Raw genomic sequence first — 15,642 nt, 5'->3', positions numbered from 1 at the left:
TCGTCCTCTTCGGTCATTCACCATTCGTCGCACTCACGCCAGCTATCGACAGCCACGTAGGCATCGATATAGTCAAGTATCGATAGATATCTATTGATAATTAACCATACTGCTATTCCCTAACTAACTCTTATTGTCAAAGTACGATATATAATCGATTTACTTTAAATCGCCGATTGGAGATCTGGTATACTCCCAGTCTGGCAACGCCAACTAGACCAAATTTTGTCATCGAGCTGACTGTCAATTTTTCGTGCTTCAAAGCCACGTGGTTGAAATTCTAAAAATTCAGGACTAAGGTTGCTGGAAAAAAAGAGAATTCAAGTAAATTTTGTATTGTAGAATTTTCACCAGACATACATACAGTATATATATATATTTTTTTGTTTGTATAGTATTAGATTTAGTCACAGAGATATGGAGGGAGCTGATAGCGTAAGGGGTATTTTGAAGGGTGCCACCACCATGACCAACAGTGCCATGCTGAAGACAGCCAAGTTCGATGAGATGAATGTGCTGGAGACCTTTCATCCGGCGAACAAGGACTACGGCCACATGATAATCGACGAGCCGAAGACCCCGTTCGTCTTCGAGGATGATCTGCCGCATGATCTGGACACGACGACGCTGATGCGTAAGCTGCGCCTGGCCTCGCAGAGTGAGACACCGGCATTTGGCATCGAAGCCGATTCGGATGATTCGTCCGTCGACGAGGACTATCCCGAGTCGGTGGACGAGAAGGTGCGTCGCCTGGAGTTCGAGCGTCGCCGCAAGCTCCATTACAAGGAGTTTCTCTCGGTGCCGCTCGCACGACGTCTCATCGCCCAAGAATTCGGTGACATGAGCAGCTCGGAGATCAGCATTCAGCCGGAGACAATGCGCACCGCCGAGAGCTGCATCGAGGAGGTGTGCGGCGACAATGTCGAAATGGAGGACATCAGCGGCGAGACGGGCGAAAGCGTTCTCTCCGTGGGCTCGACCAAGCTGAGCACCGCGGACGATGATACCGACGTGCCGCCCGAACCGGAGCCGGGCTTCAACGTCAACCATCCGTGCTACCAAAAGCTGACGGCCGAGAATAACGAGGGCAGTCGTCTCAACTCGCAAATCCAAGCGGATCCATCGTCGCCTTTCGCTGGCATCGAACATCCCGCGGCAGAGTAGTCTAGGCGTTGGCCTAAACCATATACCCAAATGTATATGTATATGCATATATGTGTATATGTATATGTATATCTCTATAACTGCACATCACATTTGGCTCATGAATCGAATTTTACTGTTAAATGCATTTTGATGTTCAACTTGTTCAAATTACGATTGTCTGTCTGCTAGCGATGTCTATTAAAATTGTTACGTTCAAGACCGGAACCGAGCTTAAGATTGGGACGAGCTGCTTTGTTCAGTTGGCCAACAGTTTGATGCCAATTGTTTAGACTCTCTGCTAGCTATCTCTGTCTTTGTCTGTCTGTCTCTTCCTGCACTGGCAGCACTGGCTGAATATTTAATTACGTCTTGGCCTGGCCAGTTGCTTCCTGTTGTCGTCCTGGTCCTGGCCTGATGGCTTCCATTACATTGACTCTCGCAAAAGTTTGTTTAATAACTAATTTTGGCATTTTGTTGTGTGCGTGTGTGCATATGTGTGTGTGTGTGTGTGCGGTGCAGCGTAATTGAAAATTCCTTTTTTGGTCGTTGGCTATGCAGATAAATTAATTTTGATTTATTGTGGCAACCGCATCTCCTGCCACTTAAATATTATTTCTGGCTAGAGATACCGAATGGCATTTCGGTCTCGTTAACTGTAATTTCCATCGAGTCGTTTAAAACAATTGTGCATAATAATTCAATTAGCAATAAAATGTGTTCTAAGCAGCGATGCCATTACTATTATTATTATTAATATTATTATTATTATTGTGGACTTTGTTGGATAATTTCTGGAAATTGCTTCGCTGCGCACTGAGATTAGATACTCGAGAATTTGCCATTCAGATAAATGAAATTTAATCAAGTGTATAAAATTACACTAATAATCTCACTTGGCAAACGCTATGGAGGCGATGGCAATTAATGCATTAAATAGGTTCAGCTAACAAGTGCAAATTGTGATGCCGAGAGAATATTTGATGCAATTTAAGTGGCAAAGGCTTAAATTACATGCGAGCACAAAAGAATCGAGCACTTAATGGGCGCAATGCCCGCTCCACGCACGTATCCTTTGGCCACTTGTCGAATCCGGCCCGCACGTAGAGAGCATGTGCAATGGCCAAAAGCCTTTAATATGGATTCGCGTGGCTGCAACATGTGTGAAATGGAATTTAAGTTGGCCCAGTTTATGGCCAAGTCAGAGCCGTAGACATGGCAGCTTCTCTCTCTCTCTATCTCTCTCTCTCTTTCTCTTTGTGTGTCCTCTTTGCCTTGGCAATACAATTGCCGTGTACATTTCATTAAGTGCATAAGCCGTCGCCTGTCAGCGCTGCGTGTAATGCTTTTTAAGCTGCAAAAATTATTTTTAATGCTATTTACAGGGCTTGAAATGAAAATGCAAGCGTAAATAAAGCAACGAGGCAGTCACGAATGGGTTTTACTCTCTCTCTCTCTTTTTCCCTCTCTCCCCCTCTCTCCTTAGCCAATAATAGCCGCACAACAAAGAGCCAATGCTGGCAAGTTTAAAGCGCCTTGGCGCATCAAGGCAATCGGAGCACTCGCGGCTTGAGGTGGGCCAGGCACGCGCGCGTGTCACTAAGAGTGCAGCTAAATATTTGCCAAAGCATTTTTGGTATTTACGATGGCATCTCGCGTGGCATGCGGCCACTTGCTCCCTTAGCACAGCACCAGCTCCTGCGCCAGCTCCTGCTCCAGCACCCGCCCAGGTTGAGTGAAGCATGTGAATGGCATGCTGCCTTTCAGTGTCTAGCCTTGTGTCGCTGCAAGCCAACGACAAATACCTCCAGCTCCCATGCACTGCGCATCAATTCTCATTTTGATAAATTATAAAATGGCCAACGCTGTTGCTACCAATTTAATAGATTGGCCCAGTCCCAGAGTGAAGCCGCAGGCGACTACAGTTGGCCAGCTCAGCTCCCAGATGTGCTGGTATGTCGGAAACGATATTGAGATAGATTTTACTTTAAACATTTATTTTTAGTATTTATTTACAAATAGTGCATTTAAATAAACTAAATAATATTTCACTTTTATGTTTAGTCACATTAGATAATATGTAAATAGTAAATTATTTAAAATATTCATAATTTCATTGGCAACGACTATATAATAAATAACATATTTTATAATCACATACTAAGTTTATTACAGAGAAATTCAGTTGATTGAATTTAGAATATAATTTTAGTTATATATAAGTAAATTAATACATTTGTGCGTTATGTATGAATAAACATTTATGGGCTGTTGCGTTTATACCGAATATATATATATATATATATATATATATATATATATATATATGTATGTATATATCCTATGCTTCACAATTTAATAAGCACTGTTCCTCTGCGATTCTCATTAGGACGAGAGAGATTCCAATTACTGTGCGGTTGAAGAAATATGAATATAATCATGTAAGAACGTTATCTCTCTCTTTATCTCCCTCTCTCTCTCAAACTTTGTCTGTCCCTCTCCCTTTTCAGCTCTACTCTCTTCCTATACTCTCGTTCCTCTCATCCTATCCCTGTCTCTCTCTTCAGTTGGCTTTCCTCTTCTCTATTATGCTCCTAACTTTTTTCATTACCTCTCTCATATGCATTAATTTATAGCCTGTCCTCGCTTTCTGTATCTCTCTCTATCTCATCTCTCCCTTTTATCTTCCTGTTGTGATCTCTCTATTTGAAGGCCTTCCCCATCCTACTCCCCTAATCCCCCTACTCACTACATTTCTATATAAAATTGTTTCTCCAACAACTTATCGCTTGCCAATTATAGAGAACTCTTTATCAGATCCACCCATATGTCAATTGCTCTATATCCATGAAAGTTTCCCTTTTGTGTACTTGAAATTCTGTTGGCTTTTTAAATGTTCGCATGACGCATTCAACATGCGCGCAATGAAAACTCGCACTATTCAAGAGTGAATTAAATAAATAGAAATAGACTGACGGAGAGAGAGGGAAAGAGGCAGCACGTAAAGCTCATTAAAAGGGCAGCTCACTTGAGTGTCCCACAGCAGAGAGTCCTTGGCCAGTGCATGGCAAAGCTGCTTAGTCCAACTCGAGCGTGCCGTGAATGACAGGACAAATGACATTGTCTAATTGATTGTCGCTCTGCCCACAAATGAAGCTAATAAAGATTTATATTGCTCAAAGTTTGTTGATTTTCGGAAGTGCATTTTGCTTAGCGAGAAGTGCAGTGCAGTGCGTCTCTCTCTCTCTCTCGCTCTCTCTCTCTCTCTCTCTCTCTCTTTCACCCTCTAAGCGGAGTTTGGAACTCTAGCACCTGGTCAAACAAAAACGCTGTTAGGGTGGGTCAGGCGTAGATCTAAAACTCAGGTTCTAGCACGAGTCACGGCTCACCCCTTTATGAATTTTCCGGCCTAAACAAATATATACATAGTTAGCCAACTGTTTGTATGTGTGTGTGTGTGTGTTTATTTGTAATCAATTATCGGATAGCGTAATCTATTAGTCGAGCAGCTGGACGTGGCCAGTGCGCCTGTCGCAGCTGCCCTTTGACTGCATAAATTCGAGTAATACCAAAAAATAATTATGACACCACACGCGAATTTGACATAAATTATGCGAGCATGCATGCGATTTTCTGAGCACTTTACTATTAGCGAACTACGCAAATCGAGCATGACAAATATTAGTAAAATATAGTAATTTATTAAAATTAATAACATTAGCTAGAATAGCATGCGAGTAGAGCTTTAGCTGAAGCTTGGTTGCGCTTTAAAATATTTTTAAAAGAGATTGGTTTAATAAACATAATGTGCCGAATAAAGTATGCATTGTAAAATAGTAGCTAGGATATATTTTATTAATATTTAAATTAATTAAAAATTGCAAAATTTAGTATACAAAGTAAATATAAAATAATGAAAAATATATAAAGGAAATTAAAAATAGTTTTTAACATTAGAAATGCAAATTAAATACAAAGTGTACATAAAATTTTTAATTAGTATAATATTAAAGATATATATTAAAAATAAAAATACAATACAATACAAATTATTAAAATATTTTGATTAATAATTTGATTAATAATTGGTGTAAATATAATTAATATAAATAAATAAGGGAAAGGAAAATTAAAATAAAGCAGGACTTCAAAAATTGACGAACCAATGACAAACATGTATAAATATATTTTAATGTAGTCAAGTTCGTAAATGGAATGAGGTTCGCCAGGGAGGGAGTTACCTCGGCCATGTGTGAAGTAATCAGGAGGCGCAAGAAGAGAAGCCTTGAGAGAAACAATAAGTTCAGTCGGTGTACGAAAAGAAAAGCCGCAATCATAATGAGCATAATAAAAAATAAATAAAATAAATTGGACTCTGGGTCACCCACTAGAAATATATGAATATGCCAGCCAATCCCGGCATCAGACATGTTACAGCTTACAATAAAATCTTTAAGAATATGTGTGGCCTTTCATTTGGCATTTGCACAAATCAAATTCAGCTTAGCTAAATCCATTTAAGACACATAACTTTCAACCAGGATTAACGCAGCCAGCGTAAGCTAGCCGGCCATCTCTCCCTCTCTCTCCCCACTCTCTTCGCACTGCTCGTGTTTGTTGCCTCAGCAGAGATCTTTGGTTCAAGCCAACTGAGCGTAAATTATTTCCACATTCTGCAATCGTGATTTACTATATAATGAAACGAAACTAACTTTGGCTCAACGCAAAGTTGTTCAACGCTGTGAAGTATATGTGTGCATGTATGTGCCTGTTTGTGTGTGTGTGTGTGTGTATTCTTAGCATCTTTATGCGCATATGTAAACACTTCCTGCTTGAAACTGAAGCCATTCAAGGACGACAAGCAAATGCTCCGGCATCAAGAAGTGTAAAAATCCGCTGCTAAACAACTTGGCTTTGGCTTTGGCTTTCGCTCCGGCTTCACACATCGAAAAGTTTTGCGGCAAAGTTTAGTTTTCGGAGAGGCGAAACTCTGAACGAACCAACGAGCGAACGAGCTTGTGCATACAATGGCGTTATAATTTTTAACTAAGGCCTAAAACTTTTATTTCTCTAGCTAGTTGTGAAAATTAAATAGATTCGTGTTGCCTTTTGACATTGAACAGAGCAATAACAACAGTCGGCTCTTTGTATTGTATATATATGCAGGAGTATATATGCATGTATGTATGTATAAATGTTTCTATCTGCTGTTTATTTTTAATAAAGCTGCAAAGCCAGCTTGAGCTTTATATTTGTATTTTGTATTTCAATCGCTTTGATTGCCTGAATATTTCATAAAATTGAAAAAGGCGTTCAAAGCAAAAAAAGAAAAGAAAACAAATAATAAATAAAATGCTCCTAAAGAGTTCTCATTGAAAGCTGATAGGGCTATGGAAAAAATCAGCAAGAACATGGCAATCGGGTGTGCGCAACTGCTTGATACGCGCTCAGGCTGCGCTGGCAGCTAGATATTTAAAGAAACGTTTGCTTCTTATTTATTTTATATTTATTATATTTAATATAATTTTTTTTTTATTTTAAAATGACGTATTGATAAATTTAAAGTCAAAGTTAGGTAAATTAATTAAATACAAAAAATAAATGATAATAATTATAAAAGTAATATAATAAAAAAATATCAGTATGGCTTAAAAAAGTGCAGACCATTATTAATATAAATCACCTGGGGTTTTTTATTTGCCAGTCCGGGCATATAGGCTTATCTAAGGAAAACTGAACAGAAAAATAGGGCTTGCATAGATCTAGGAATAAATATATATACATATACAGTCACATGTATACACACATATACACATAGATATATACATACGTAGCTCAGCAAGTTCTCAGAGAAGTCCTCAAACATACATATATATTCGCAATTTCAAACCAATATGCTCACCTTTAAGCCATGGGCGGGCATACACACTGCGTGAAAAGTGTTTGCAGGCAAAGTGCTATGCAGAAAAATACTTTCATTTTACAATTTTCACATTATTTTACAGCATTTGATTCTCCCTTTTTGTGATCTACAATGCAGCATACGAGCGGACTAGCTGACTGACTGCCCTGTCTCTGACCAGAGATTACAAACGAATTCTTTTTTTTTTTGCCATTTCTCTCATAGGATTTTTTGCAAAATGTTGTGAAAGCCAGGACAATACTTGTTTACAGAGCTCTTCGTTTAGTGCACTGAAACTGCAGCCAATACGTAAAATAAAAATGTTTAAATCATGAAAAACAACTAAATAAATATATCATAATATTAGGTGCGAGTTTTTTTTTTTTTTTTTTTTTTTTTGCACACACACATTCACATATGAGTGTAAATATATTTTATGGAATGATTTTGAAAGTGAGCCCGAAAAAAAAGTTTGTGTGTTTGTCGCAAAATTTATGCGTAAAATGCAAAATAAATATGCAGCTATTTGTTTTTGGGGCGCATCATAAATATTTTCATTGATTTTATGGCAGCAAACAAAATGTTTAATTTCAACCTGTGTCGAGAGTTTTTGCTTCAAATGAAGGCCACAAATGTTTCATAAATATATATTTTAGCAACTGTTTTTCCAGCATTCGCTTTAAAATATTCATTAAATATATAAATGTGAAAATCAATCACAAAAATAATAATGCATTTAAATTGTAATGAAAACCTTCAAGTGCTCATATGCTCAACCTTTTTTGTTGTGATTGTTGTTAACTGATTGTGTGAAGAGCTAAATTTATAAATGCGATCCGACTGATTGAACCTTGAATATTCAATGAATTGAAATGCATGTGAGTATGCATGTCATTTCTTTTTACATAGTAATTTTTTCATGGAATGTAAAGATTTTAATCAGCTTACTGAAATTATAAGAGCATCAGTTTGATTACAAAAGTGGCAAAAACAACTTTATATACGAGTTGAGGAACTATAAATATAAATAAAAACGAGTTGACTTTAAGAGAAACATATCTTCAAGATTTATATACTAATAAATATTTTGTTATGATTTAGCTGTTAATTAATAAATAGAAACAATTTTTTTTTTTAGATTTTCATATGTAAATTTTAAGGATATGTTTTTTTTTATTTATCATCTATTTTTTTTTGTTTTTCTTAATATTATAGTTCTATAATTGGACAAACTTATTGGCTTGAGCATATCCAATCCATCAAGCTGAGCTCCAATATATCAATGATATCGATTTTTATCGATTTTTCATAAATATTTAAAAAAACTGCCAATTGGTGACAACACTCCTCATTACAGCCAAGACTAAAGACTACACTTGTTCTAGATAGTCCAACAGATGGGTTCACAGTCACAATCGTTATTGATTTCTTAATCGATATCATGAACAATTGATTTCAATAACAGAATTATCGATTATTTAATGCAAGTTTGTAGCATATGTATTAATTTAAAATATTGATAACTTAAAAGAATATTTATTGAATAAACGATTTTAAATTGTTAATGTCTATCTCTTAGTCTGTCTGTGTACAAAAGAAAATCTCAATGGACAGACAGACCGATAGGCATAATCCGTATAACAATCGATGTGTATAAATAATAGATATTTAATAAAGTCAGCCCGAATAAATTTATGCATGGAATCTATATTTATATATATTGGGAATATTATATAGGATTTCTATGTCATACGAGCTGTTGATACTTCAAACAATTGATATGACCTCAATTGAGCTGGAGCATAAAGTGAAAAGTTGTATTGTGTGTGTGCGTGTGTGGTTGTGTGTGTGTGTGATGAGGGGCGTAAACTAAAGCTAAAGCGCCCACAAAATTGAAGTTTGGACGCGCACGCATGTGACTGCGCTGTCTGACGTCGACTTAACAGCTCTGCAGCACTCGCCGTGTACACAAGCAGCGAGTGTGTGAGTGTATGAGTGTGTGAGTGTGTGGAGTGTGTGTGTTTGTGGTGTGTGTCGTTTAGATTTAGTGCCGCTTGTTACGTTCTGATGCTATGCCATTTATAAGCGGCCACAGTGCGCTCTGGACTGAGTGAAGCGCCCTCCTTTTGTCTGCTCGGACATTGTCCATAACGCGGCAGCAAATGCAAACTGACATTTTTGCATGGCGAAACTTTGAACCTTAACATGACAGACCACGACAGCAGCAACAACAACAGCAACAACAATAACAACAACAACAGCGATAAGCAGCTCGACGGCCATGAATAATGTGCAACTTTAAGTGTTTCGTCACTTAAAGTGTTGCGTTGCGCATACGCCACGTATGGCGCTCGGGTAACGAGCAGGGATAGGCGAATTCGCCATACCAGCCAAGTAATTTACGCACAATAATGCGCTTCGTTGAACTCAACTGGCATTGCCTGGCCAGATGATTGATGTATGGACGTGTTAATTAGGTCTACTCCTGGCACAACAAAAGAACCAATAAAATAGCAGCAGCACGAGTAGCAGCAGGAGCAGCAGCAGGAGCAGGCAAAAAAAAAACTTGAAGAATTGATTGATTCCTGGGATCCACAAGCACATTAATCAGCAATGCGCTTGATTTTGATTGCCGCTTCAAGTTGCCTGCCAGCTAAATTAGGCAAAACACACACACACGCACACTTACGCACGCATCAACACACACACACACACACACACAAGCTCGCACGCATGGAAAGTTAGCCTGGCTTTGATTACCGCTAACTGTCAAGTGCTTCGTGTTGGACATGCACTTTTGCATAGGCCGACAAATTCAATTTATTTCAAGTTTGGCCAACAAAAAAAAAAAAAAAAAAAAAGAGAAAAAATAGTCGAAAAAAAGAAATGTGTAGGAAAATGCAAGCTGCTCACTAAATCAAAAACAGATTTTGGCAACAAATTCGTTATGCACGTGACATGTCCAAAAAGGCAGCCAACACACTCAACAAATACTCTCCCCAGCACACACACTCACACACCCACACATACAATGCTGTTAGCGAGTGGGTGTGTGTGTGTGTGTGTGTGGGCAACTAAAAGAAATTTGAATAAGTGAATTTAAAAAGCGTTGGCGCTAGTCAAAGGCAAACACGAAATGCCACAACGAACTCGGTATACCCTGGAATAAGTTTAGCTCAAGTGTCTAAGAAATCGGACAAATTTATAATTAATTATTGAATTTAATTAATATGCAAGTCCAGCTTAGGCCGGCTTAAGCTGTTGCATGTTGCTTGCTCTAGCGTATATACCCGCACAGCAAAATGCAATCTACGCTCATTCTAAAGCCAAGGACACTTTTCATGAAATGCAATTTCGCACTTGTAAACTTTTATGGCTGACAACAGTGCTGCGCTGTTAGCCAGATTTTAGCTAGTTTTAGCTATAAGTTGGCTATGACCAAAAAAAATGTATTTCCATGAGCTAAATGCATGCATAGAAAATTGAATAGAAAATAACATGCATAGTTGGCAGTGCTGAGCACTTGGCTTGCTCATAGCTAGTTTTAGCTATTTTTTTGTGTGTTTTCTATTGTAATTTTTTTAAGGAAAATATGTATTATTTACAACAAAATGTTTTTCTGTGTAGCAAGTTTTATTAGACAGATCGAATACAGCTAGGCATATACAAAACACGCTATAGCTATATTTTTTTAGCTGCTTAAATTATTGATTAAATTGTTATTTAATATTTATCATTTAATTACTTTATGTCTATTGAATATGTAGAAAAATATATTTTTACATTTTTTATTTTATTTATTTTTTTTTTAATTTAACGAACATTTTAGTTTTTATTTGATAACAATATAATATTATTTCATTACTCTGCCTCAACGTGCATACAATTCTTGGCAGAGTGAACAAACTTAACACTCCATAGACTCTTTTACATCTAAAGCTAATGTTATTATAGAAATTATTACAAAATATATCAAAAAAATCAGTCAAAGCAAAGCCTTTTAAAGAAAAGTCAGCAAAGTCGATTTGACTTTGGCAAGGCAGTAAGAGTAACCAACTTTATTTTATTTTATTTATTTTTTTTTTATATATAATAAATTTATCAAAAAAAAAAATATACAAATTGTCAATTATTTAAATACTATAATTTAAGCCATAAATATACTTGCTTGTCTTATATTTCATCGAACCTTTTCACTCACCCAGCTCTTGGCAGCTCTGATTGAAAAATGTTCCGAGCTTTGCTTGGGCTTGGTGAATTGTTGGCTAGCAAACAGCCAACAGAATTTCACATTCACTACACACACGCACACTCCCACACACACACACACACACACACACACACACACTTATAGACATAGATATACACTTGATAACTCTGTACTTACTTGGTCCGAATGTAGATCAGGCAAAATGCAAATCTGCTCGGCTTTGACTGTTGACGGCACATTTGGCATTTTATTTGCAGCCTTTTTTCCCTTTTTTTTTTTGGAAGCCTTTCTTTCGACTATATTTCCCTCCAATTCTCTTTTTTTCTGGCTTGTATATTTTTTGGTGTAACTTGTTTATTTGGCTGTCGTTGCTTTCATTTGCTTGGCCAGGCTCGCTCTCCCTTTCTTGTTTGCACACTTTGGCTAATGGATTTTTTGGTTTGCACTTTGCGGCTGCACACGGCGTATGCTTAATATTTGAGATCTCTTCCGCTCCCCCTCCGCCCATCTCTCCGTACAATTTATGTTTTATGTTACAACATTTTTCTCCGTTTCCTTTTCAGCGTACGCCTCATTTGGTTTGCATTGGGCTGCGCGCCGCTGGCATTTCGGCGACTTAATTGAAAATTCAATTAGACCTGCGCAAATATTTTGTTGGCCAAAAGGCGCAGCGCTCCGCAAATTGAGTTACAGCTGTTTATCTAAATAAAAAGTGCAGCTAGTACCTGACCGCCTCCTGCCACTGCTTTGGCTCCTGCTCCTGCTCCAGCTCCAGCTGTTGCTGTTGCCTTGGCAGCCGTTGCATTTTAATTACAACTTAAATATCTCAGTGCGGTCGGCAGTTGCAAATTGCAGCTTCAGTGAACCGCAAAATGAAAGTTGTTGATTTTGGCTCGCTGGATTTGCCACAGGAATTTCCCGAGCCAACTAAATCAATTTTCATGAAGCGCCTTCAAACTTGATTGCACTGCCCAGCGCCCAGTTCTGTGAGTTTATTAAATAATTCCACTTTCCACTTTCACTTTGACCCACACACTCCACATTATACATATATTTATATATATATGTATATATATTGTATTTGGCTTCCACTTCGACAGTCAGCTGCAGTGTGGATGGGCCTTGAAATTCGCTTTGTTCCAGTGCGGCGGCTGCTGCTGCACGTGACTTGATTGTCAGTTGCAATTTAAGAATTTGATAGTTTGACATTCGTTTCACATGCTGCTGCTGCTGCTGCTGTTGCTGCTCCTGCTGCTGTTCCATTTCCCTCAATTTCAGACGAAAACAATTGCAATTTCGAATCGCCATTCGGCATTTGCTTGCGTGTCGCTGCTTAGACATTAAAATGCGACATAAATAATTGTATATTTTTCTAGTATCGATAAACGAATTTCAAATAGTATTAACACGCACACACACACATACACATACACATACAAACAATAGCTGCAGAAGGCAGAGAATGGCTTCATAGACAATAGTCGAAGCCATTCTCTGTGCTATATATACTTCCTCTATGCTATATATTTTCTTTCTCAATCTATAATAAATTACTGCCAACAAAATATATTTTAAACTTGAAAAATAGAGTAAGGTTGTCGAAACCTTTTAAAATATCGTATCGATGATATTTTCAGTTTTGAGAAAATATCAATAATATATTTGTTATGTAACTTGAAAATATCGATATATCAGAATTTATATTTTCATTATTTTTTTTTTCTTAAGTGTTTTTGCACAATAAATTTATACAAATTTTATGTATTAAATTGTAAAATAAGGAATTATGATTTAAACTATTTCTTACTAGTGAAGATGCCTCTACAATATGTAGATATATACAATGTTTATATACATCAAATGCATTTATTAGTATCCATATTCCACCGACTCATCTGGCAACCCTATAACTTTGACAGTGCCGTGCATAATACGCCGTATAGGCTGGCCATTTGAGTGATCTAATATTCAAAAAGTGATGTCAAAAAATCTGCTTGAAGCAAATAAAGTATATATTATTGTCAACATAAAAAAAGCTAAGATTTCTAAGACTTAAAATAAAAAAAAAAAAAATATATATATAAATGAAAAGAAACATGAGTTGATTGTGGGCAAACTTGTAATGCTGTAAGATGGGACTCTCGAATATGAGCAACATTCATTAATTGTCATAAAAGAGGCATTGAATGAACATGGGAAGAACACCCGCTCTTTGCAGAATTGAATTGGTAATTGAAATTTCATTATTTTTGCATGACAAATTCAGAGTGAAATATATAAATTATAAATTTTTAACATACTATCACTGTATAGAGGCCTTTCAAAGTAGCTTTCGTTTCCAGTCCAAATATTTCACATTGGCTTCAAATTACATTTATCTGTGACTCTCGAGGCAGTCACATAATTATTACTATGGCAAATGTCGAATGGGCTGATGCTCAAAAGTTTTCAAGCTACTTAGCTGTCATATCCAATTGGGTCAATTGATACACAAACAACGTTTCGCCTCCTCTCTCTCTCTTTCACTCTCTCTCTTTTGGGTGTCTCTTTGCATATTGGCGTTGCAGCAGCCATGTGGCAAAACATTTTCCGCCTTTTAATACGCTTTCCTCCATTTTTTTTTTATTCCACTTCGAGCTTAACTCATTCATGTGCAAAACTCTTTCAATGGCAGACAGAGCTGAACCATCCACAAGCACCACACACATAACACACTCACACACATACAGAGAGCAATCCAATAACGAGAGCAGCAACAACAAACATAGTTCATTTAAGCGTGTAAAAACATAAATCAAAAAGCATGGCCTAATAGCAGACCAGACTGGCTGCTCGTTATCTCTCTCTCTCTCTCTCTCTCTTTTGCTCTCTCTTTCGGTCTCTTTTGTTGCCTGTTACTCTTTAAATACCTTTATCTCTTTCTGTATGCATTGGCCAACAGGCGACAGCCACATAAAGGACATGAAGTGTATATAAATTGCCTACTTGCATTTTAATTAAACTGACTAAAAACCAAGCCAATGTCAAATGTGCTCCAGTCCAGTTCAGACCCACCCCCAGCTCACTTTTTACCCAACCAGCCTAGCTACAGGCCCTTCACTGCTCCGGCTGCTGTTGCTGCTCCTGCTGCTACTCCTGCTGCCAATAGCCTGGCGGCTATAATAACACACAATGTCAGCTCATGTGGAAATTTGCTTTAAATTGACCAACTGACCGCAGCAACCTTTAAACAAATTAGAAAAACTTCTGTTTCATTGTTGTGGTTTGGTCCTTTTGTATATACCCTGTAGATTTAGGGTATGAATCAAAGGGGTATGCAGTCGGAAACTTGATAAATTTTATATATCTATAATTTAGTTATATCTGAGTTAATCAAGTTGATATAGACAGTTCTTTTACTAGACTAAAGACCTAAGCATAACAAATAATATTAGTTTAAACTTTAAAGATAAAATATTTTTTAAATTATCGATAAATCAACTACATGAAAATCGATAATAATTAAAGTTTACTTTTGGCTAATTAATAACTGAAACTTCATAGATGCCAGCGCTAAATGAAGATTATAAATCAGTTAAATTCTCCTAGGGTATTCCCAGACCGATTCCTACCCTACTTTTTGAGTACTTCAATCCATATTCACATAAAATGATTAATCAATTTTAGAGCTCAAAATTTGTGCATTGCTCCCCCATAAATAGATTGGCTAGGCTGGGGATACACTAGTCGAAGACTTTCATTAATTTCCCACTCTTTTGCAGTTTTGCAGGGTATCTGCTAGTCAGTCACTCTTGTTTGTTTCTAATTTCTGGCTTGATATTGAGACATTGGGCTCTTTTTATTGGGCCAGTGATTAGCGTTGGCTTTTTAATGGCCATTTGGCCAACAAGTTCTTGGCCGCAGCTGTGCCGCCTTTTGATGTGAATAATTTTGCTAAATATTTTGTAGCAGACTTGTTGTTTTTTTTTTCATGCCATTCGCGGCACGTACATTAAATTTACATTTTTGCAGCTAAAAAGTCAACAGCGAAAGGGAGAGAGAGAGAGAGAGAGAGCGTGAAAGTGAGGGTGGTTGGCTCATTTTGGTCAGCGTCCAGTTGACAACATGTGGCGACTCGCCCTCCGGGCAGGGGCCGGCGAGGCTGGACTATGCCGTTGCTATTGTAGGGGCGCGTGACCAGGTAATGGACTGTAATTATGCTAAATAAGCCATGAACAAATGTTGATGTGTGTGTCACGCATATATTTACATACATACATATGTATATATTAAAAAGCCAGCATGGTGTCGGGAGCAGGACGAACATATCCCATATACCACATCCGGCTGTCACAGTCAATGCAACGCTGGAGGTATGCAAAAACTAAAGTTAAGCTAGTCGTTTAAT

At 37.5% G+C, this 15,642-nt stretch overlaps 1 protein-coding gene across 1 annotated transcript; it reads left to right on the top strand.

The window, feature by feature from the left end:
• Positions 1 to 301: 301 nt before the first annotated feature.
• Positions 302 to 1,371, top strand: LOC108658478 (protein phosphatase inhibitor 2). The gene has a single exon (XM_018111150.3). The coding sequence runs from the start codon at positions 418 to 420 to the stop codon at positions 1,162 to 1,164; it is 747 nt and encodes a 248-aa protein (XP_017966639.2). The 5' UTR covers positions 302 to 417; the 3' UTR covers positions 1,165 to 1,371.
• The last annotated feature ends 14,271 nt before the right edge of the window (positions 1,372 to 15,642 follow it).

The sequence above is a fragment of the Drosophila navojoa genome, chromosome 3 (assembly GCF_054131105.1).
Source record: "Drosophila navojoa isolate 15081-1374.11 chromosome 3, UAZ_NAV_1.0, whole genome shotgun sequence".
NCBI lineage: Eukaryota > Metazoa > Arthropoda > Insecta > Diptera > Drosophilidae > Drosophila > Drosophila navojoa.
This window is presented reverse-complemented; position numbering and strand designations above follow the sequence as displayed.

What these genes read in the sequence shown, in the direction of transcription:
- LOC108658478 (XM_018111150.3), top strand. Translation starts at nt 418, where the DNA reads ATGGAGGGAGCTGATAGCGTAAGGGGTATTTTGAAGGGTGCCACCACC.